Raw genomic sequence first — 25254 nt, 5'->3', positions numbered from 1 at the left:
CCTGCTGGGACTTTGATCGCCCGTGAACCGGACGGGACAGAGGGGCAGCATTTTGTGGTTCACTTCAGGTGCCAAAACGTCTTGGGCATGGCCATCAGTGGCCAAAATGCACCACTTGTCTCCATTCAAACACATATGCCAGTCTGCCACCCATTCACTCAGTTTGGAGAGGTCCTTTGGGAGCTCTTCGCAATCTTTTTGTTTCCAAGGACCCTGAACAATTTAGTGTCATCAGCAAGCTTGGCCCCCTCACCGCTCACTTCTAACTCTACCAATCGTTCATGAAGAAGCTGGAAAGCACAGGCCACAGAATCGATTCCCCAGAGGACTTGCACTTTCTACTTCTCATCATTTGAAGAACGGTGCATTTAAACTCCATTGTCTTGGGAAGTGGCTCCCTCAACTCCAAGCCTGGGACGCCAGGGATTCTCTTTAGCTCTGCACCAGCAGGTCCATGCTCAGTCCAAGTGGAAAGAATGGGATCCTCCTGCTGCAGCAACAGCAGCTCATTGGCCATACGCCACACCAGTCCCTTAATAAACAGGGACCCAAGTCAAAACAGTTGCACTGGTTAAACCTGGAACGTTGCATCATCTTAAGATTGCAAAACAGGGGACCTTATTTAGAAGGCTATCTTCATTTACACCTGAAAAGAATTGGACCAAGCAGCTGGAGAGCTTATTATTATTAAGGATGTTTATATGCAGTAGTTGCATGTTAATTATTTATTTATTTATTTATTTGTTTGTTTGTTTGTTTATACCCTGCCCATCTGGCTGGGTTTCCCCAGCCACTCTGGGCGGCTACCAACAGAACACTAAAATACAATAACCTATTACACATTAAAAGCTTCCCTAAACAGGGCTGCCTTCAGATGTCTTCTAAAAGTCTGGTAGTTACTTTTCTCTTTGGCATCTGGTGGGAGGGCGTTCCACAGGGTGGGTGCCACTACTGAGAAGGCCCTCTGCCTGGTTCCCTGTAACCTCACTTCTCGCAGCGAGGGAACTGCCAGAAGGCACTTGGCGCTGGACCTCAGTGTCCGGGCAGAACGATGGAGGTGGAGACAGGTATACAGGACCGAGGCCGTTTAGGGCTTTAAAGGTCAACACCAACACTTTGAATTGTGCTCGGAAACGTACAGGGAGCCAGTGTAGGTCTTTCAAGACCGGTGTTATGTGGGATCGGCGGCCGCCCACAGTCACCAGTCTAGCTGCCACATTCTGGTGTTATGTGGGTCTTTCAAGACCGGTGTTATGTGGACCGGCCGCCCACAGTCACCAGTCTAGCTGCCACATTCTGGTGTTATGTGGGTCTTTCAAGACCAGTGTTATGTGGGATCGGCGGCCGCCCACAGTCACCAGTCTAGCTGCCACATTCTGGATTAGTTGTAGTTTCCAGGTCACCTTCAAAGGTAACCCCACATAGAGCGCATTGCAGTAGTCCAAGCGAGAGATAACTAGAGCATGCACCACTCTGGCAAGACAGTCCGCGGGCAGATAGGGTCTCATCCAGTGTACCAGATGGTGCTGGTAAACAGCTGCCCTGGACACAGAATTGACCTGCTCTATGAACTGAGCACAATTTTAAAACACTGCAGCAGGACCCCACACGCCCTGTAAGTGGTACTAAGTGGAGATATGTTACCTGTTTTGTTAAGGGCACCATGTTGGCGATCCCTTAGATACATTATTTGAGCTGGCAGCTCTGCGCGCAAACGCATGGGCGCGGGAATCTGAAACGAGGCCCTTCCCGGAGCCACAAAACTCCAAAGAAAACACATTCATCATTAGCATGTAAAAATGCTAAAAGAATTAAATTTTGCAATTTGGAAATCAGCCTGATGAGAAATAGGAGGAGAGCAGCTGCTCAGCATGATGCCAGGGACTGGCTGTACGAAGAGGAACGGTGGGAGGCACCAATCGGTGAACCCCCAGGGAAACCTCAGAGGAGGAAGGCTCCGAGCCTGGGAATTGGTGGTGGGACACAGAGGAGAGCTCAGAGGGAGAAGATTGAGAGTAGAGGTTGAATGCTGAAGGGGCAACAGGGTTTAGTGAGCAGGAGGAACCTGTGAAAAGGAGACGTTCAGGCTCTGAGGCTGAAGCAGAGGGGCAGGCTCAAGAGATAGCTGAAGAAGCCACGGAGTCCCTAATAAACATGGAAAAAGAAGGCTTCCAGAACACCACCTGGCTTAGCATAGATTAAATCCCACTGACAGTCAGACTGTATCTCCAAGATTTACCATTTGAATACAGTTATCTGGAAAAAAATGATTTACAAGTACGTTCATCGATAGCAGGAAGTCAAGAGATATGAAATAAGGAGCCAAGTCGAAGTTGTTTAAAAAAGGCTTGAACTCCCTATGTAGAAGTTGATATGAAAATATTTATCTATTTTTTGTTCTTTGTTCTGTTTCTTTTTTCTTTTTATATTCTCTATTTTTCTTTTTAGTTTTATTTATGTACATTTGATGTACAGTGGTACCTCGGGTTAAGTACTTAATTCGTTCCAGAGGCCCGTTCTTAACCTGAAACTGTTCTTAACCTGAAGCACCCCTTTAGCTAATGGGGTCTCCTGCTGCCGCCGCTGCACAATTTCTCTTCTCGTCCTGAAGCAAAGTTCTTAACCCGAGATACTATTCCTGGGTTAGCGGAGTCTGTACCCTAAAGCGTATGTAACCCGAGGTACCACTGTATTTACGTGTTTGCAACTAATAAAAATAAATTAATTCAAAAAAAGGGGGGAGAGAAGCAGCCGGGGAGTCTCCCTCTCCTGCTGTGACAAGCTCCCTTCCCGCTAGTCTCCAAGAACCCACAGAGTAATGAGGGGAGCAGAACAGAGGCCAGAGGTTCTTGGGAAACATCTGGGAGAGGAGGAGCCTTAAGGGTTGTAGAAGGCAGGGACCTTCAGTCCTGGCAACTGCTCCAAAGGGGCAAGTCCTACTAGGAGTTGTTGCTGTGACAACGAGGCTGAGTTGTATTTCATTTCCAGCTAACTTCACCAGCATGAGATATTTTCTTCCTTCCTTCCTGACCTGCGTCTGACTCCCCGCATGGGACACATGAGCCCCCGTGAAATGTGTCCCTTTCCATTCCATGGGTCCTGCAACCTACCCAGACTTCCCTCCCCACAACAAGAACAGGCCAGGGAGAGACAACCCTCCGTTTCACGAAGCGCGTTTTATTATCGATGCCGAGAGAACATAATTGTCAGTACTTGGTGACAGCACAGCACAATCACAGGCTACGGTTACCGTGTAATCAAATGCCTTATTACAATTATAATTTGCAATCAATGAACTCCCATGCAATGGAGTTTTAGAAACATGATTCCAGCAGAGGGGGGAAGACAGATGACCCTCCCAGTGACATAATTTTGGCAATAAATTAAACCAACATTCTCATGATTATGCAAAGGAAAAACACAATTCTTTGAGGGACGCAGCAGGAGGCGGCCAACACAGGCCCAGGGAAGGGCTGGCAGCAAAAGCAGGTTCTTTAGAGAAAATGGCAGTGTTGGGATGAAATATTCTGCCTCCTCCTAAGGTCAGGGGAAGGTTTCTGCCTTGCCTTCCTGCAATCACCGGCAAGTGGGTTTCACAAGCTGCCCTCCGATGTACGATATCTAGTATAATGAGATTCAGGTCTTGGCCACGCTGATTGAGCTGCCACATCCTACGGTCTTGATTTGGCCCTTCTAGATTCTCCTCTTTCTCTCTCTCCCGCCTGCCCTGCAAATGGGCTGCTGGATTTCTCTCGAATAAAACGCCCCGTTCTGCTGCTGGAACTGGAGTTGATGGGTTGACACTTGACGCGGAGGGGCTTCTATCCTCCTCTGCCAGCCAGGCTCTGCAAGGGAACGAAAAGGAGCAAGGTGAAGTTTCAACCCTGCCGTGAAGGGAAACAGTGTGCCTGAAAACAGAAGGGTTAAGGGGGGCTAATTTGAGATTTCGACAAGGACTAGAACCTCCAGACACTTTTAATATGATTTGGCATTCCTTTATTGTTACATATGCAACGGAACCATCCTTTGAAGATGACCCTCATCACAAGCCTGGCAGATTTGATAATCAGATAACACTAATGTGCTTTATTTTAGTTGTTTTAACACATGTGTAGATGTACTCATTCAAAGTGCCTGCTTTATAGCTTGGTTTTTCATCTCTCAAGTTTCATCTTCTTTTTTGGGGGGGGGGGTATGTGTAGTAATAATAATAATAATAATAATAATAATAATAATAATAATAATAATAATAATATAATTTATTTATATCCCGCCCTCCCCAGCCGAAGCCGGGCTCAGGGCAGCTAACAACAATAAAATAGTACAAAAGTACAGCACAAACAACACTCTAAAATCATTCATTATAAAATTAATTAATTCAAGCCACCGGCAACCATTGTGCCAGAGCTCTGCGAAAATTGCCGAGGGAGGGAGTCAGGCTGTGCCCTGGCCAAAGGCCTGGTGGAACAGCTCTGTCTTGCAGGCCCTGCGGAAACATGTCAAGTCCCGCAGGGCCCTAGTCTCTTGTGACAGAGTGTTCCACCAGATCGGAGCCACGGCCGAAAAAGCCCTGGCTCTAGTTGAGGCCAGTCTAACTTCTCTGTGGCCTGGGACCTTCAAGATGTTTTTATTTGAAGACCGTAAGTTTCTCTGTGGGGCATACCAGGAGAGGTGGTCCCGTAGGTACGAGGGTCCTAGGCCGTATAGGGCTTTAAAGGTTAAAACCAGCACCTTAAACCTGATCCTGTACTCCACCGGGAGCCAGTGCAGCTGGTATAGCACCGGGTGAATGTGATCTCGCAGTGAAGACCCCGTAAGGAGTCTCGCTGCAGCATTCTGCACCCGCTGGAGTTTCTGGGTCAATCTCAAGGGCAGCCCCACGTAGAGCGAGTTACAATAATCCAGTCTGGAGGTGACCGTCGCATGGATCACAGTGGCTAGGTCAGGGCGAGAGAGGTAAGGAGCCAACTGCTTAGCTTGGCAGAGATGGAAAAATGCCGCCTTTGTTATAGCTGCAATCTGCGCCTCCATGGAAAGGGAGGTGTCGAAGATTACACCCAAACTCTTAACGGACGGTGCTGGCACTAATTGTGCCCCCGCAAGAGATGGGAGTTGCCCCCCCCAATCCCATAGCGTCCCGTCCCAGCCACAGGACCTCTGTCTTCGAAGGATTTAGCTTCAACCGGCTCCCATGTAACCATCCAGCCACAGCTTCCAAACATCTGGTCAGTGTGTCTGGGGCCGAGTCAGGATGGCCATCCATCAACAGATAGAGTTGGGTGTCATCGGCATACTGATGGCAACCCAGCCCAAAACTCCGGACAAGCTGGGCGAGGGGGCGCATAAAGATGTTAAAAAGCATCGGGGAGAGTATCGCACCCTGAGGCACTCCACACACCAAGGAGTGGCGCGATGACAATTCCCCCCCAAGCGCCACCCTCTGTCCCCGACCAGAGAGAAACGAGCGCAGCCATTGAAGGACTGTGCCCTGGATCCCCACGTCGGCAAGGCGGTGGTCCAGAAGTTCGTGATCGGCCATGTCGAAAGCTGCTGACAGATCTAGAAGATTTTATTAAGACCTTTCATAATGCATTACAACGAAAAACAAACTAATCTAAACATAGAAAGAAGAAGAAGTAAAGAAGAATACAAAGTCCTCATTCACAGGTAAATCTCAGCTTGTCCCACAGAGAGAGAGCTGAACCTTTCTAGCTCTCACCTGTGAGGTTCCCTTTTTTTCTGTGATATCTTCCCTTCCCTGCCTCTGGCATATCTGTTTCCATCTGTTGTTAAAGCTGTTCTCTCTGTTTTATTTACATTATAAAATGAAACCAAAAAAACTTTACACCCCCCCCAACTCCCCCAAAAAGGGGCCAGGACATCTTCTGACCCAATGACACACCCAAAAGGCAGGGCGATTATTCTCCCATAGTAGCAGCCCCACTCCACCTGCCCCCACGACAGAATCTGAGCCCAGCTGATTGCCACCAGGAGGCTGCAGGTGTCACAGTCCAGTTCATGGGCGATCAAAGTCCCGGCAGGGGACGTCGGGACCGGGGGCAAGATGGTGGGAGCAGGAACAGGGAACCAGAAGCCAGGAGTCAGGAAGCCAAGAGTCCGAGGGTCAGAGAGCCGGGAGTCAAGAAGCCAAGGGTCCGAGGGTCAGGAAGCAAGGAGGCACAAAGTCAGGGGTACGAGGATCAAGAAGCAGGGAGTCAAGTAGCCGAGGTTCAAGGATCAGGAAGCAAGAAGCCAAATGCAGCAAGGCAGAAAGCATGTTGCTGTGGCAAAGAGCCAAAGGGAAATGCTGACCTTATATCCCTTCCCGGCTCTTGCCACCAGGTGCTGTGAGTTACCAATCGGCCTGTGTGCCTCTTCAGAACGAACTTAGGAAGGCCCCAGTCCTGCAAAGTCCTATTGGTCACAGGGCCTGGCTCCTGCACGCACACCTGACAGCAGGTGAGATGGCTGCAGACCAAAAGAGCTGCAGGTGGCTCAGACAAGTGAGCTGGAAGGCCCCCTCCCAAGGACTGCAAAGGAAGGCAACCCATGGTCCCATTCAGAGAGCCCTCACCAGCATCACCCTTTTGAAGTATCCTTTAAGCATCCTGAATGCAAAGTGAGAAGCTTGGGAGACCAAACTGCCTATGTGTCACCTTGCAGGTGGGGAGGCAGGCAACATACTTTTTGCCTCTCTTTAAGTGAGGGAAGGCAGGTGACCATTGCTTGGGGCTCCAGCCATATGCAACACAACTGGGCTCTGTCTGGTAGGAAAGTCCTGGGCAAGTGTTGCTCCCTCCACCTCCTAGAGAGCCAGTGTGGTGTAGTGGTTAAGAGCGGTGGACTCGTAATCTGGTGAACCAGGTTTGTGTCTCCGCTCCTCCACATGCAGCTGCTGGGTGACCTTGGGCCAGTCACACTTCTCTGAAGTCTCTCAGCCTCACTCACCTCACAGAATGTTTGTTGTGGGGGAGGAAGGGAAAGGAGATTGTGAGCCGCTTTGAGACTCCTTAGGGTAGTGATAAAGCAGGATATCAAATCCAAACTCTTCTTCTTCTCTTCTCCTTCTGTTGCCTCCTAATTCTTACCCACTTCCAAACCCTCCACAAAGCCACTATTGCAGTGAAGCTGTTGGCTTAACTGACACCCCCAAAACTGATACTTGACTGCAATGAAGTCTAAAATGTCAAGATTCATCCCTCGTTACCCCCCTTCTCCCACCCCTCCGTTTGGTACACTTAGTGCTCCCCTCCTTTTGTTGAAATGTAGACTGTATGCTCCCTGGGGCAGGAACCTTTTCTTCTTCCCTCCCTTTGCTGTTGCTGCTGCTTACTCTGCAAAGCTCAATGTGCCTTAAGGGTGCTATTTCAAATAACAAACAGCAGCAATATTGCAACGATCCCAACAACCTTTTTTTGCGATCTATATGAAAATCAACACCTGCCACTCAATCTTGAGAAACAGCACTGCCAGCAGAACAGGGGGGAGCGCCGACGTGCGGAGACTAGACACGTCCCCTTGGCAAACACACTTTGCGTGAAAGCAGCTTGCACCTGTGATGAAAATCGGTGGCTGCGCCACATTTCCCAATATTTTAGCCTACTACTAAGGGCTTGGTGAGTTCCCAACTGCCCCTGCGTGCAGAGTGAGCAGATGAGACCAAATATGCTGTAGAGCAGGCATGTCCAAAGTCCGTTTCAGGGGCATAATCTGGCCTGCCAGTCGGTTTAATCTGGCCCCTGTGGCAGTTTATTTCCTGGGGTAAAATCCTAAAAATAACCTCAACAACTTCAATCCTAAAAAAAGTTCAACAACTTTGGGGTAAAATCATAAAAAAAGGCTCAACAACTTCAATCCTAAAAAGGTCAACAACTTGGCTGGCCCTTTGGTCGACCCCCACGGCCCTTCACGCCATCAAATCTGGCCCTCTTTGGAAAAAGTTTGGCCACCCATTTTATGCTTAATCTTCTGATCACACTTGGCATTGATAAACGGTACCAGCGTCCCTCTGGCATTGATATGCAGGCAACCCGGGAAGACAGCCCATCTAGGAGAAGGAAACTCTGATCCTAAACCTCCACTGCCAGAGAGCCAGTGTGGTGTAGTGGTTAAGAGCGGCGGACTCGTAATCTGGTGAACCGGGTTCGCTTCCCCGCTCCTCCACATGCAGCTGCTGGGTGACCTTGGGCCAGTCACACTTCTCTGAAGTCTCTCAGCCCCACTCACCTCACAGAGTGTTTGTTGTGGGGGAGGAAGGGAAAGGAGAATGTTAGCCGCTTTAAGACTCTTTAAAGGGAGTGAAAGGCGGGATATCAAATCCAAACTACCCTTCTTCTTCCTTGCAGGATATCTTTGGGAGAAGAAAAGGCTAAGGAGTAAACCCTACACATATCCAGAGTGGAGTGCCCAAGATGGTTGGATGGCGCCTTGTACGCCTCCTTCCAGCAACTCCTGCAGCCAAGCTGGTGCCAAACATATTGCTCTCCTTTCCTTTGCATCACATCATCAAGGCCAAGAGGAGGATCTTGTTGCCTGGGCATCCCAAGACCTCCAGACACACTGGCCAGGCTTGCGCCCCAGGGAAGTCACTTTGTGTGCTGCTAATACAGCGGTTTGACTTCAGCCCACGGTGGCACCCGCCTTTGCCTCTCGAGGCAGACGTATGTCAACAACAAGGGCTCCTCTTCACATTGCCACTGTGGTGCGGAGGCTCCTGAAGTGGGGTACAAGCGAGAAAAGTTTGCCCCAGCATATTTTCCCTCCCGATGTTCTTGCAAGGCATTTTCTTCCCACCTGTGATGATGGCACAGTGCTGCAGGGTCCTGGGTTTATATGGAGTGTGTGTTTGTGTGCATTTCATTCTACGCTAGCTTGTTTCTCCCATTCGTATAACCTTGATGGCTTCTTCCTTGCAACAGGAAGGCATCTTCTGCAAGAGAATCTTATTATGAAAAGCCTGGCTACACGTTACTCTCATGGTGTGAAGAGCGTGAACTGGGCTTTGACTATTAAAAAACCTGAAGACAAGCAAGGTAACCTATTGGGGCTTTCAGGAAAACAGGAGCCCTTGGTAATCTTTCTTCTCCCTCTTGTCTTTCTACTTGTCTAGGTCTCCACTCCTCTCCCCACAGACAGCTAACCCCTCAAGGAGCTTTGCAGGGAGAAAGGGGGCCAGAACCTTCTCTCTAGTTTTCTCCACCTGCCTCCAGGGAACCTTCAGAAATCTCAGCAGCTAAAGCCTGGCTTATGCTTGGATACTTTCCGTGTGATGAATGCAGCACATAGCAAGGCTCTTAACATTCAACACTGCATAAATTTAAACACTGCATAAATTAACATAATATCTTTCGGGGGCAAAGTGTGGGGGGGTGAGGAATGCCACAACTTGGAAAGCGGAACCCCGCTACTTCCCTCTAGGAATCTGCCAGGTGAGGCAGGAAAATACAGGTGGCTGCCCATCACACAGATTGCTGACAGATTAAAAAAACACAAAACACCATTTCCACTGTAAGGAGAGAGGGGGAAACAACCACCCACATTTCCACTGCAGGAGATGCCCTGTATGACACAGAGAAGATTGAGTTGGGTACGCAGGGGGTTCCATTCTGTGTTTTTGAAGCAGCAGCAGCTACACCTGCAACATTTTGGATTAATTGCTCAGAAAACTTGCTAATTGTTGGACATTTCCCTTGGTTAAAAACAATCTCTCTCGCATGTGCGCCAAATTATTCACTGCAATGACTTCAATCAGAACAGCAGGCGCAGGACTTTCAGGCAGAAAAGCAGAATCGTATGTGCCTCCTCAGCATACTTTTTAGCTGCTTAGATAAAGGACAATATTATAGCAACGATCAAGGCAAACAATTCTGAGCACAAGGGGCTTGGCTGAGGGAAGGGAATATATTCCCTCCCACCCCCAATAGCTCTCAATATATTCCAAGAATGAAGCTGATGAACCTGAGCTGGGAAATATATATACCGTATTTTTCGCTCTATAAGATGCACCAGACCATAAGATGCAACTAGTTTTTGGAGAAGGAAAACAAGAAAAAAAATATTCTGAATCCCAGAAGTCAGAACAGCAAGAGGGATCGCTGCGCAGCGAAAGCAGCGATCCCTCTTGCTGTTCTGGCTTCTGAGATAGCTGCACAGCCTGCATTCGCTCCATAAGACGCACACACATTTCCCCTTACTTTTTAGGAGGGAAAAAATGAGTCTTATAGAGCAAAAAATACGGTATTTTTGGTGGGAGGTGGTTATGGTGAGGAGAGGTACTAGGACAGGGGTCGGCAAGGCTTACCTCGCTTGGGCCGGTTTACTCCAGCGGAGATCCCTCCGTGGGCCGGATTGCGCACGCACCTGCCCAAGATTTCCGGAGTCTGCATCTGTGCAGGCGCAATTTCCGGCATCACGGAAGCGAGTCCCCATGCCGCGCTGGTTTAGCGCAGCGCGTGGGGACTCCCCGAGCGGTTGGCTAGGTTTGTGGACAGCTCGTGGGCTGGTTAAATGACATCCATGGGGCGCTTGTGGCCCATGGGCCTTAGGTTGCCAACTCCTGCACTAGGAGCAAGAGCGCATCTGGTTGCTTAAGACATTGGCATGGTGCATGTGGCGAGACCAACTGGCTACATCCCTGCTCAATGCAACCAAGCTAGCTGTCAGACCAGAGGCCTATCTAGTCCAGCAACCTGTTCTCACAGTGGCCAACCGGATGCTTATGGGAAACACAGAGGAAAGACATGTGGCAGTGAGTTCCACAGTTTAACTAAGCATTGCATGGAGAAGCACTTTCCGTTATCTGTTCTGATCCAACAGTCAGCTTCATTGAATGTCCACGAGTTCCAGTGTTATGACAGAGGGAGAAAAGCTTACTGATATGTTTCCCCGCCTTCAAGATCCCATTCTTGCTGTAAGTGCGCATAAACGCTGATTGCCACCGGCCGCCACTGCCTTGCCTTGATAAACTTGGTCACGATAAACAACTGTCGTCATCGGAACCCTGCTCTGGTGGAGGGAAGGAATATATCAATAATATGCTTCGCTTTATCAAACTGCCTTGAGAGAACTTCAGATAAAGATTTAACTCGAGATACAGCCAAGTGTCAAAGCCCTCAATATTAGCAGCTCCACGAGGTTTTTCTAAGGGAGAGATGGAGTCGGGAGATTACCGAGTGCGAAATACGGAGTGTGCAGATGACAAGACGAGCCGATTGCAATCGAGGCAGGAAGGAAAGAGGAGTCAATAAATTCAATTTATGAGCAGCACAAAAAGAGTCTTCGGCTGCCGTGCTGGTGGAAGGCATCGCTACCTGGATTTCAGATTCCCTCCTGTGTCTGCTTCTCGGCGTTATTGAGCCGGTTTCCAAGTGCAATTTTTGTTGCTGCTGTTCTTCTTCTTCTTCGGTAGTCGATTTCGGATTGGCTTCTTCGTCCCCTGATTTCCCTCTCCTCGGTTTATTCATCCCCTCGCATGCATCTGTCTGTGTTAATCACGGTCTGGTTTTCATACAGCCTTTTTTGGAGCAGCTTCAAAGCCAACTATTTGTTTAGACTCTTCAGTCATCGGCAGCTTAAGGGGGGGGAATTGCACCCCCACCTACGACCCACGAGAACTACAAAAACACCCTCCCTTGGGATGTATGGGATGTATATGACCCCCTCTAAGCCTTTTCAATAGCATGATAAAAGCGCTTTCTGTTCCCATATGGGCACATCCAAACATACATGAGCATGGTTTAACTGCTACTGCTGCTCTCAAAGGACTCCAGGAAACGCCATTTTGGCAGGGTACTGTCTTAGGGACCCCCAGCCTCCTCCTAACCTGTCCAGGATTCCTCGGCAAAAAATCCAGGACCACCTGCTTTAACATGCACCGTAAGCTGTGTTCTGTATATCCATACCCTAGAACAGGTTCATGAGAGTGGAGTGAAACCCCACTAACAGTTAGAGGGCCACCAAAAATTAACATCAGAAAGGAAGCGCGGTACTGGGGTGCTGATTTTCTTCCAGAAGGCACAGCAGCGATAGTATGCGATGCTACTCTGGACGCTCAGCAAATATGCAGATGACAGCCATGACTCCACCTTCTATTCCTGCCGTTTCGGGAAGTTTGACGATAATGTCTAACTTTATGTTGCTTTCAACATGCTGCAATAATGATATTTCTTTATGCTCTCTCTCCATTGGTTTATGTTGTTTATTAATAAAACAATTTTTTAATTAAAAAAAAAAAATAAGAACAGCGACAGATTTTGGAACCGTTGGGGCATTGTTGCCAAGTAAGGAAAATGCTTCGTTGTCTGTCTACAGGAGGACTTCTGTGGCATGGGGCTGTACATTTGGGGGGGGGGGGGAATGAAGCACAAAATGAACCTTTGCTCAGGCGTTAGGTAGGCAATTGCACCTCTTCTTCTTCTTCTTTGGTGATCACTCGTAGCCGAGTAAGATTGTCTTCCATAAACACGGTTTTAACAATGAGTCCGTAAGTGACTGTGGAGGCCAATTCTGGACCCACACGTCCTTCCACAGTGGGGACACTGGTTTCCGGGCGGGAGTTGATCACGGTGTGGATTTGCCAAGCATGCCTTCCTCTTACCACGTTTCTCCCTTGCATCCTGAGTTTGAGTGTCTTCAAAGCCCATGACACCTTTGGTAAAGGCTGTTCTCCAACTGGAGCGCTCGCAGGTAAGTAGGTAAGTGTTTCCCAGTTGTCAGTGTTTATACTACATTTTTAAAGATTTGCCTTGAGACAGTCTTTAAACCTCTTTTGTTGACCACCAGCATTGCGCTTTCCATTTTTAAGTTCGGAATAGAGCAGTTGCTTTGGAAGACGATCATCAGGCATCCGCACAACATGGCCAGTCCAACGAAGATGATGTTGAAGAATCATTGCTTCAACACTGGTGATCTTTGCTTCTTCCAGCACACTGGCATTAGTTTGCCTGTCTTCCCAAGTCAGTGATGTCACAGGTATTATCTGAACTGGGTGGGCAATCTTTGGCATAAGCCTAGTTGGACCTGCGAGGTCTCCCCATTTAGCCTGCAACGCTATTTCAGCCAAGCCACACCCATGTGCCCTATGCTTGGCATCGTATATATGACACCAGGTGTGGGGGCAGGTGAAAACCTGGCTCAGCCAAAAGGGGTTTTGCAGGCACTGCCAACCAGGTGATTGGCGGTGCCTGCAACACCGCATGCAAGCCAATCTGAAAGGGGTTCCCTAAGACCGAACCATCAGCTGACTGTCTGGGTTTTCCTAAGCTCCTTTCAAAGCGCTGTCCTGTGGAATGCTTTGAAAGAAGCCCTGAAAGTGCAGGGCAAAAAAGGTATCACTGTGGCGTCAGGGGACTTGGCCCACCCACCAGTCAAACTTGGCCCGCAAGGGGTGGGGGACATAACCATCTGGCCCACCAAACAGATGCAGTTCTTTACCCTTGATGTGTAAGGAGACAGTGCAGGCCACATGTGAGCCTCAATAGTTATACAGATGTTACAGACCTTGGTGTGGGGGAAAGACTTGAATTTTTATAGCAAAACCAAATTGCTGTTTGGTTGCGGTGGGGTGGGGGAAAACAGAGGCGTGACTTACAGGGAAGACATCCAAATCCTCTGCAACAAAAGAATTATGTGGCCATTTCTCAAAAAACCTGAATTGTTTGTACAGTCATACCTCGGGTTGAAGTAGCTTCAGGTTGAGCATTTTCGGGTTGCGCTCCTCAGCAACCTGGAAGTAACGGAGCGCGTTACTTCCGAGTTTCGCCGCTTGCGCATGCGCAGACGCTCAAAATAACGTCGTGCACATGCGTGGAAGCGGCGGATCATGACCCGCGCATGTGCAGACGTTGGTTGCGTTCACTTCAGGATGCGAACAGGGCTCCGGAATGGATCCTGTTCGCATCCGGAGGTACCACTGTACATCGTGAAAGCCAGCATGCTGGACCCAGGGGTGAAACCAGAAAGTTAACTCAGGATAGTGAAAGGATGATTGTCAGAGTGGCGGAGAGAATTAAGCATAGCCGACATTCTAGGTTCTTAGAGTCTGAGTTGCACACCACAGACGCTGAAGTATCCCATGTAATTTGATGGTGGAAGTGGGAACTGAGGTCAATTTGAGCAGTGAGGACCAGTGGAACCCAGAGGAACGAGATTTGATTTTGAGCAGGGCAACGGTGGTTGGTGATTTGAGTATCGGGATTATATAGCTTCCTCCGTTCTTCCCCGGCAAGCTCAGACTTTGTAGGCTTGAGTGGAGATAAGGGAATAGAGGAGGGCTCGGTGCTGCTTCCCCTCTTTGCCACCAGCTGAATCAGAATAGCAGGAGTGCTGTGAGGGGCTACTATACTGGAAGAACAAGCGTGAAACTCGGAGGCGACAGCGAGGGAGCAAGCAGCACACAGGGCAGGCAAGGGGGAGCAGGCAACAATCATGTATCTATAAAGATGCCGTAATTGTCCCTTTCCATCTCTCAGTTCCATGCATACGGTCTACGCCAGATTACTGTGTTCTCTTGAGAGACTCCACAAAGTAAACTTGGCAAGCTGCCTTGACAACCATTATAAACTGGCGTGTCCCTGGATTTGCAGACATGCAAAGCAAGCAAACGATAGCCATACAAGCTAGAGCGTGGCTTCTGGCCCTGCCGGTCCACCGGGGACGCTCTCTGAAAGAGAGCGGGCCAACTTGGTGGAAATGGAATTATAACAAGAGCAGAAGAGGATAATTTATAAAGCACCACCAGAAGCAAGCCAAGAGGATGTGTGCAACTGCCTTTGCTGGCAACGTTCGCCGCGGAGCCGCTGGATGCATTCCAGCAAAAAGTTCAGAGCTTTGCTGAAATAAATGGGAACTGAGTAAGAGCAATGCTACCAAAAGAAAAGACAAGACAAGACACTTTCCTCTAATTTGGCGGTTCTCAACCTGTGGGTCCCCAGATGTTGTTGACTACAAACTGAAGGGTTTGCCCTTAGCTTAGCTGGAACAGGCAAAGCAGACGCAATGCTTGAAAAGCTGAAGAACATCCAAAAATAGGTAGAGTGGTATTACTGGGGCAAGGAAGGAGGTTATATCTAGCAAGGAGGGTGGCAGGCGATGCTGTATAGATTTGACAAAATGTGAAGAATCTCTACTTGCAACAGCGTGATTCAAGGCCGGCTAGAAGCAGCGAAAGGCGAGGGAGGATTTAAATGCATTGCAAATGCAGACATGGATCCCAACACCCAGCAACTGCAACTAAGCTCACCCGCCGTCAGCTTAAGCAAGGTATATGGAGAGAACGACAAAGAAACTCTATGAATTGAAAGCAAATCGGAGGAAGAGAAATCCAATATTAGATGGGGGGGGGGGGATTCCTTCCAGTAGCACCTTAGAGACCAACTAAGTTTGTTATTGGTATGAGCTTTCGTGTGCATGCAGACTTCTTCAGATACACTGAAACAGAAGTCACCAGACCCTTATATATAGTGAGAGGGTGAGAAGGGGTATTACTCAGAAGGGTGGTGGGAATGGGTGATTGGCTGATAGGTGTGGTAAACCTGTTGACGACAGCCAATCAGCCATTCCCACCACCCCTCTGAGTAATACCCCTCCTAGTAAAAGGTAAAGGGACCCCTGACCATTAGGTCCAGTCATGGCCGACTCTGGGGTTGCGGCGCTCATCTCGCTTTACTGGCCAAGGGAGCCAGCGTACAGCTTCTGGGTCACGTGGCCAGCATGACTAAGCTGCTTCTGGCGAACCAGAGCAGCGCACGGAAACGCCATTTACCTTCCCGTCGGAGCGGTACATATTTATCTACTTGCACTTGATGTGCTTTCGAACTGCTAGGTTGGCAGGAGCAGGGACCGAGCAACCAGAGCTCACCCCATCGCAGGGATTCAAACGGCCAACCTTCTGATCGGCAAGTCCTAGGCTCTGTGGTTTAACCCACAGCACCACCCGTGTCCCAATACCCCTCCTACCCTCTCACTATTTATAAGGGTCTGGTGACTTCTTTTTCAGTGTATCTGAAGAAGTCTGCATGCACACGAAAGCTCATACCAATAACAAACTTAGTTGGTCTCTAAGGTGCTACTGGAAGGATTTTTTTTAATTTTGTTTCGACTACGGCAGACCAACACGGCTACCTACCTGTAACCAATATTAGATTGTTCACAATGCTAAGTGTTAAACAATACCGTAGAAATAAATGGAACAGGATCGGCCGGATCCCTAGACCACACCATGAAATAATGAAAAAGAAGTGCAGAGAATGGCAACGACCTTGCAAAATGGTCTAAGGCAGGAAACTGCCCAGAAGGCCCAGAGGGAGCTCCACGGAGGTCTCGCCGTTTCCCTGCCCCCTCCACCTGCTTTTTGGGACTCACCTGCTTGGCATGGTTGACACACTTCAAGTACTCGCTGGCCAGAACTGAGCAGCTCAGCGTCTGCTGGGAGTTTTCCTGGTAGCACTGGAAGATTTTGCTCTGCAAGTCAGCACACACAGGGCGAGACTCGTATCGCCTGCAACGGGGGGGGGGGGGGGGGAGATAAGATGAAGGAGGAGGAAGAAAAAGAAGAAGAAGAAGAAGATAGGTGTTGAATGGCTACTTTCATACTAATTTATATGAAACAATGTATTATTATATAGAATATTTTGCTGGCAGAAAGTAGGTTCTTTGTATTCTTAATTATATGATCAAGATTCATACAGATTAAAGGTCCATCCAGTCCAGCACTCTGTTTCAATAATTGCCACCCTCATGCCCTGAACCAGGAACTGTTGCTTGATATCAGAAGATATCGTAGGCGTACTCTTGGAAATCAGATGAGACTGTTAGCTTCCCCCCGCCTGCCAGGTTATCAACGTACCACAAATGACTACTGTGGCTTCATGTGGGCCAGTACATTTTTGGGGTGGGGTAGAAACATATATGGACTTATTTCCAAAGCTAGTTTCATACAATATCCAAAAGAAACATTCATTAATTCATTCATTCCCTTCACCCCAAGGTCCCAAGACAGGTATAGCCCAAGGAAGTAACACATGCAACATTAAAAGAAAACAGTAGACACAGCGCAATCGCAGAGCATTTGTTCTCCCAAGAATTAATGAACGGGAACCAAGATTTCTCAAGTACTCAGTGTATATTGCCAGCCTTCCCTAATCCATGCAAACACAATACGTTTTGGCAGTTCAGCTGGTTTCCACAGTTCGCCCAGCCAGTCTTTCTACAACAGATTTACAATCAGCATTTCCAATGTTGACAGATCTAAGATTAACTCAGTACGCTCCCTCCGCCTTACAATCCGTCTTAGGAACCTACCTTGACATTTACTAGATTTGCAGGACTTATGTAGTCACTCGTGGTTTGGGTTACCTGGCTTGCCTCTCTCCAAAGGTCTCCCATCATCATCATCTTTTAGAAATTACGCTGGTGCAGATTTACATTAGAAATAGCTGGCTTTTTACCAGCCGACATCTGCGCCGTCCAGCTGCATAGATGCCACGCAATCCTACGAAATTAGGCATCAACCTTTCTTCCTGTTGTTCTCACTATAGCAGAAGTGGGAACTGAAAGTGCCCCATGGGCCAGATCCTCAGTTTCCCACTCTGCAGGCCACCCACCTGTCCAAAGGGGCATTGAATAACAGAAGCAACTACAAGCCAGGCACGTGCGCGTGCGCGCGCACAGACACACACGGTCCCTCTGCCATCATCACTCTCCAGCACCCACCACCAGACTTGAGAAGTGGTTGTTTCTGCTGTTTGGTAAATGAAAACCACATAGCATTCCAAATACACCTCATTCCTCTCTTTTGAAAATCAATATGTGAACACGCACGTTTCCCCCATAAATCCAATATCCAGCTCAATCATATCTTCCACACAGTATCATTTTAAGTAGAACATGGTGAGAGAGAGAGAGAGAGAGAGAGAGAGAGAGAGAGAGAGAGAGAGACGCTCATCTGTGAGTGTGTCCTGCAATGAATATTTTTATGCTCCTTATTTCGGATTGGTTTGGGAATAGCCATATTTTAACAAAAAGGATGAAAGCGAGATGCAAAGCAGTCAACTGCTCCTTAGGAGGGCTGGGTTCTTGGCAGCCTTGCAAGATGTAGAAGCAAAAAAGAAACCAGAGGGTGACTGCTAAATCTCCTTTATTTTACAGCACACGCCAGATTAAAAAAAAACCAACCCATCTCTCCAGCGCTCTTGATCATTATGCTGTTTCACTGCAAAATGTTGGGAAGCCAAATTAAAAATCCAGCCTAGTGGCCTTGCTCTGTAGGCTCCAAAAGTTGAGACTTCTGTAGATACTTGAGGCCAAGAGGCTTTCATAGATTCATCGAGTTGGAAGGGACCACAGCGGTCATCTAGTCCAACCCCCTGCAATGCAGGAATCTTTTTTGTCCAACATGGAGCTCGAACCCACAAGATTTAAGAGTCTCATGCTCTACCAACTGCTCCTGCTGTCAACAAGTATTTTTACAGGGGGACCCTGGTAAAGCTAATGCTCTGAATGTGGAAGATCCTGGGTTTAATTTCCTTTTTTAAAAAAAAGATTCATGTAGCAGCAGATGATAGGAAATACCCCTCCCTCCCTGAAACCCCAAAGAGCTGCTGATTGACAAGCCAGGATAAAGGCAGCTTCCTGCATTCCACATCACATCGTGTGTCACCCCTAAATGTTCAAGATCCAAAGACCTCATATTGAGAGAGGGCTTCCCTGAGGAGGTGCAGGCCGCTGCCAATGGAGAGGCAAACGTCTGCCTGAATAGCCCTCCACCACTTTGGATACAGGATGTGACCGAGTCAGGAGGCACAATCCAAAGTGCACCCCTATGTCATCTGCAGAACTGATCTGCACGTTGCATTTCCTGATCAAAAAGTTGGGCTTTGTGTCTGGAGAGACAGGGTGTGGTGTGTGACACTGCTATGCCAACTGCTTCCTCACCAACTTGCGACCTTCAGGATTTGAGCTAAAGAAAGCAATTCTCCCCATATTAGCACATTCATCTACTATGCTTGCAGGGGTTGGGGGGAGCAAGAGCAAACTCACAAGGATGATCCAAAGCAGACTTTTGTGGACCAGGAGCCAGGAGCCAGAGTGGTGTCCAGAGTCGGTTTACTTGTGACAGGTACAGTGGTGCCTCACAAGACGAAATTAATTTGTTCCGCGAGTTTTGTCGTCTTGCGATTCTTTTCGTCTTGCGAAGCATGGTGTCGGGAAAGTTTTGGAAAAGCTTCAAAAATACCAAAGTCTTTAAAAACCTCAAAAAAGGCTACCACACCGCGTTCTATGAGTTGCTCCTCGAAGTCAAGTCGCAACTGTATTAACGGTGTTAAGAAAAAGGAAACAAACCTGCAAGACGTTTCCATCTTGCGAAGCAAGCCCATAGGGAAAATCGTCTTGCGAAGCAGCTCAAAAAACAAAAAACCCTTTCGTCTAGCGAGTTTTTTGTCTTGCGAGGCATTCGTCTTGCGAGGTACCACTGTAGTTATAACCCACTGTCAGGGAACTGCCATTGGCTCAGAGGAGAGAGATAGAAGGGCAGTTGTGTTACAGGGAGCCTCCAAAAATCTTGCGAAGCGGTTCCTCTTCCGGCGAGGAGGAAAGCCCCACCTCCAGTTGAGAGTAGATGCAAGGACCAGAGGATGCTAGTAAGAGCCTTAACACTGAGCCTGAGCAAGCCGGAAAGGAGGGGAGTACGCCCTTGCCATCGCCCATCATGCGCAGTAGTCTGAGGCGCAGGGAGGGGCGGAAAAGGCTGGGGGTGACGAGACTTTTATGTTGGGGGAGGTACAAAAACAGACCACTCCCGGATTCTGCTAGCGACTGAGCCAGACATGAACTCATAAGCTCTTCACTGTAAATAGCTTGCACCAAAATAAAGCCTGTAAAAGACAGGTCGGAGTCCTGCCTGGTTACTCTCGAGCAACCGCAACAGCACCTGACACCCACCTTTTAGGACAAAGGCCTCCCATGTGTGCTTCCTCAGAGAGCCTCTTTAGGGAACCTCGGGACACGAGTCACTGAAAGGACCCACTTGCCCCCATAGCTCTTCTTCTGAGTGAGCAGAGATGGGCCTGAGCTGAGCACCACCCTCTTTAATTGTGTCCTCAGAAGCTGACTGTGTCACAATATGAGAACTGATGCTGCAGCTTCTGTGACTGATAACCGTGAAGGCTACAGCTGCATCCATCCCCCCGAAAAAGCTCAGAGGGACACAGCGTGCACATGCTTCGTATGACTTATGACTCACCACTCTCATGATTCACCACTTCTAATGAAACCTAATGGAAGCCCAGCTGCGGACGGCTAATAGGGTTTGTTTGGAGAGTCACTGCAAGCAAAGCAATTAACCTAAACTTAGAACAGCTCCTGAACTGTCCAGATGAGGTAATTCCGATGGCAAGGCTTTGCTCCCTTAGCAAAAGCATCCTCAATGCGCAGGACAGTTCAAATTGAGAGTGGTAGACACGCGGCCTCTCAAAATTCTCCACCCTATCATCCAGTTTATCAGGAGGGAGGAGAAATTCTCCCAGCAGCTTCTTGTAGGAGGGGGGGCTCATCATTCGTAGAAAAAGTAGGACTGCTCCATTCCCTTTTTTCTGTTTTTGCTGCCACAGCAAGTGCTGCATAGGCAGCTGCCTTAAAGCGAGTCAAGATGTTCTGATCTTAGGATCTTCCTTGACAAACAGAATCATGGAATTGTGGAGTTGGAAGAGACCCCGAGAGTCATCTGGTCCAAACACCAGAAATGAAGGAATCTAACCAAAGCATCCATGACAGGAGCTGTCAGGTGGTGAAGTGGTTGCTCACGAGGAACCAGGCAGGACTCCAACCTGTCTTTTCCAGGTTTTTATTTGTGCAAACTATTTACAGTGCAGAACCACAAAATTCATGTCCATCTTAAGTCACTTGCAGATTCCGGGAGTGGCCCCTTCTGGTTTCTCCCTCAGCATAAGAACACCCCAAATCTCCGCCTCCCCTCCTTACGTTTCACCCCTCTGCACAAACTGGACGACGGAAATGTAGGTGAGGTGCTTGGGCTCTCAGTAGCATCTTCGAGCCCTCCCCTTGCTCGGCTTCCCCCTTCCCCCTCTGCTCCACTGGAGGTGTGGCTTACCCCACCATTGGACAAGGAGCTGCTCCTCAGAAACGAGGCTCTCTATATCCCACTGCTCCCTCCGCTGTTCCGAAGGCAGTTCCCTGACAGGAGCCATCCAACCATGTGTCTGATTTAGAAGCAAAAGGGCAAGGGAGATCTGTTCCAGTTAGGGGTGGAAGCTAATAATTCAGAGAGTAGTTCAAATCATAGTTGTTATGGCCAAGGCAATGTATGCCTTAGCACTGTCAAGTGGAAGAAAGGTTTTACAGAGCTTCGGAGCTCTCAAGAAGTACGTAGTGTAGGCACTTTTTGCATGTGGGTTCTCCTATCCTCCAAAGGAAACCCTGAGATGACCAAGTATCAATATGTCTGGCTGTGTAAATGGGATCACTTCCTTAGCAGACAATGCACTATATTAGCCTACTAGAAAGAAGCCCTGGCTACATATTGAACAATTCCATTTATTGTGCTCCCCTAATGTGCCGTTTACCCATTTGGAAAAAGGCCAAGCGGGATTAACTGCCTAGCATGAGCTAGCGACAAAATGTGCAGTAAAGTATCCTCCAATCCAGAGATTTTGCCTATACCTGTACAATACAACACAACAACATATCCAAGTAGCTGCCCGTTCACTGCGATGAATATGCTGTATTATATGCAGGCCTGTTAGTGATCTTCTAGATGAGGAAGTTCTAGTATTTATTTACACCCAGCCATATCAATAAAATAATGTCAAAGCTGTTTCCCAAAATAGGTCAGGATCCCGCAAAACACAGTCTGGAAACAGTTGCAACTAGGCTACTGTTTGCAAACTGGCAAAACGGATCGGTCTGCTTCTACTTCCCAGTTTAACAGTAGTAACAAGCAATATGGAGAAGAATGTTATGATTCCTCTTTGACCTTTCAAGCAAGCATTTCAAAACTGGATGACGAAACTTTTGGGCCTTTAACTGAAATGCTCTACTAGTTCCACCAAAGTGGAGAAGCACCTTCACATATACTTTGCAAAAAAACCAAGAACCCCGGTTTCCTAAGAGACATGGAAAGAGCTGCAATGTGTGATCATAGCACACCGGCTACATTGCTTTAATAACTGGCTTGTCAATCGAAAGCAGTCTTCTAATGCACAAGCAATATGATTTGGTGAACTGAAAATTAAATTCTGATTGACCAAGCCATTCCCCCACCCCCATCAAACTCTGAAGGTGGTCTTAAAAAATGTATAACCTGATTGTATTACTGCACACACCACTCCCATTTTGAGCAAAAACAGCTCTCCTGGGGCAGAGAGACTGTGCCAAATGGAAGGCATAGCCTTTCTTTTCAGGTTTACATAAATCTAATTTAAAATCTGTTCATTAATTTATTTTTGTAGGGCTGCTAGGCACTTTGCAACAACGCTGCAAATAGGATGATTTACTACTCGTTTAGGTGCTCTTGTTCTTTTAACAAAATCAACTCCACCCTTCCTTTTCCCCATGCCATTGAGAACACCCACTGTCCTTCAGTGTGACCAGCTCTTGACTGACTAACCATCCAAAATATATCCAGTGAAGTCTTCTTCATCCGCAATTCCTGCCCCTCGTACATTGAACCTCGCATGCAACCTTCTTATTTACCTTCTGGCATTCCTTAGCTTTTCTTAGGTAAAGGTAAAGGGACCCCTGACCATTAGGTCCAGTCGTGACTGACTCTGGGGTTGCGGCGCTCATCTCACTTTACTGGCCGAGGGAGCCGGTGTACAGCTTCCGGGTCATGTGGCCAGCATGACTAAGCTACTTCTGGCGAACCAGAGCAGCACACGGAAACGCCGTTTACCTTCCCACTGGAGCGGTACCTATTTATCTACTTTCACTTTGAGGTGCTTTCGAACTGCTAGGTTGGCAGGAGCTGGGACAGAGCAACGGGAGCTCACCCCGTCTCAGGGATTCGAACTGCCGACCTTCTGATCAGCAAGTCCTAGGCTCTGTTGTTTAACCCACAGCACCACCTGCGTCCCCTAGCCTTTCTTAGCATGTGCCTTTTAACTTGTTTATAAATGTTCTGGAGCTTGGAGCAAGCAGTGAACTGGCTAAGTTTGAATTATGACACCAAATTATTTGGGGTGAGAGAAGGAGATGGCAAAGAGCTCCAAAATGAATGCCCCAAACTGGGTGAATGGGCAGATGCGGTTCAATAAAAATAAGTGTAAAGTGATGTACACAGATTCCAAAAAAATCTTAACTGATGCATAGCATACACTGATTATAAACCAGCGGCAAATGGCCAGGAATGGGCTCTGGGTGGAAAGTTCAATGAAACATTGAACGGTGCCAGTGGGCAGCTACTGCAAAAAATGTGAATTTCATGTTGGGGATCATTTAGGAAAGGTTTGAAAATATTCTATTTTGTGTGCTCACTTTGGCAGCACATATATTAAAATTGGAATGATACAGATAATATTAGCATGGCCCCTGTGCAAGGATGACACGCAAATTCATGAAGCGTTACATATTTTTGCCAGAAGCCTTTTTGCTGGGTATTTCAGGTCAAGAATTGCCAAAAGAAAAAACGGAAAATATTTATGTACGCTACAACAGCAGCAAGAGGTTTGCTAGCCCAAGGCTGGAAGACAGGAGAAGTACCAACGAAAGAAGAATGGCAAGAAAAATTGATGAACTACACTGAATTAGCAAAGTTAACAGACAAATTACATGAAAAGGACAATAGTGACTTTAAAAAATAATGGGAACCTTTCACAACTTACCTACAGAAACAACAAAAAGAGATGGACTCACTGGCAGGTTTTGAATAAACATTCACAACTTTATGTACGGTAAGTAGAAAGAAAGACAGTACAACAACATGTATGAAGATAACACGCAGAAGATAACAAGTAATGTAACAGGCACCCAAAGATTATCAGGGGGCTGGAGCAACTCCCCACAAAATATTTAAAATTATGCACAATATGGAGAGAAAACAGATTTATTTTTTCTCCCTCTTATGTAATATTAGGCGATGGAATAATCTAGGATGGTCAAAGCAAAGTAGTTGTTCCCATCCATAGGGCGGTATTCATCACCTTTACAACTTGACATATGCTACTAAAACAGACACAGACGCAGATACGGTGGCAGAGCTCATCACTATGAATTTACACAAGTCTTGGAAGCACAAGAATCTCACTCTCTCTTTCCCCTCACTTTCTCATCTTTCCTCCTCACTTTGCAGCAATTTTTAAATGGTTAAGTCTCAGGTTGCTTTGTTCTATTCTGTACATGTTCCATGTAAAAAAATTCTTTTTTCAGCAGACGATCAAATGCTTTGGAGCAAATACACTAATTCTTGTTGGTCTCCATGTCAAAAGGGGGGAAAGTTCTACCTCTTCTTTTTCACAACAGAATGACGCTCCGGGGATAATGATGCTGAAATTTAGTGTTGTGCACCTTTAAAGGTGTTTGATGCTGAGCATTGCAGTTGACCTTAGAGAGAAAGAGAGAAGCTGCTTCCACTTAAGGATAGAGTACAGTATATATTACTGATATAAAAGGAAAGCACAGTTTCTGTGGTAGTGTGAGGCACTATAAAGATTTTATTACTATAAGTTTGAGGTGGCTGTATTGCTCCCAGGTCTACTGAGCCAGGAGTGAGTTATGCAGCTCTTCCTAAAAGAGTGCCAATAAAAAATTTACAGTGCTGCTGGACTGTCATGTAGTTGGGCTTCTGTGGGTCGTGGCTTCAGCCCCCTCTATTTTACTCTGAATATTTAGTTTCGCAGAACTGGAGCGGGAAAGCAAAGTATTACTTGTCTGCTCTTACCAGTAGCAAGTTATCCCCGCCCCCCGCAAACCCCTATCCTCATCACTGCAGAATGAATTTAAGACTGAGCTCAAGTTCTCAGCAGAGAACTATTGAAGTAAAATAAGGGTATGGTGCCTATGGGGGAGGAAGGATGCTCTAAAATCACCTGCTCTGGCTCACCTTTCTCACCACCACCTGTTAGACAGCTGCCCTACTCAAAGAGGCTCCTAGCCACTGGTGGCTTCGATTGCTTTTACCCAGGGGTCCCTTGAGCCAAGGCTGGAAGCACTGCCCACCTTCCAGCAGACAATTTGTCAAATTGTAAAGTTGGAAGGGTCTACAGGGGTCATCTAGCCCAACCCCCGGCAATGCAGGAATATTTT

The 25254-nt window shown here is 47.6% G+C and overlaps 1 protein-coding gene across 2 annotated transcripts in view; it reads right to left on the bottom strand.

Moving 5' to 3' along the window:
- Positions 1 to 3157: 3157 nt before the first annotated feature.
- The window catches only part of CHCHD3 (coiled-coil-helix-coiled-coil-helix domain containing 3), a 221703-nt gene continuing 199606 nt past the window's right edge, over positions 3158 to 25254 (bottom strand). For both annotated transcript variants that reach the window (XM_081023256.1, XM_081023257.1), the window contains 2 exons: positions 16360 to 16495; positions 3158 to 3845 (listed from right to left, as the gene is read on the bottom strand). In XM_081023256.1, the coding sequence (XP_080879382.1) occupies positions 3822 to 3845; positions 16360 to 16495 (160 nt within the window). In that variant the 3' untranslated portion in view covers positions 3158 to 3821. The remainder of the gene's footprint in view (positions 3846 to 16359; positions 16496 to 25254) is intronic.

The sequence above is a fragment of the Podarcis pityusensis genome, assembly GCF_964106645.2.
Source record: "Podarcis pityusensis genome assembly, chromosome: 10".
Taxonomy (NCBI): domain Eukaryota; kingdom Metazoa; phylum Chordata; class Lepidosauria; order Squamata; family Lacertidae; genus Podarcis; species Podarcis pityusensis.
Note: the sequence above shows the minus strand (reverse complement) of the source record. Positions and strands in the feature narration are given on the sequence as shown.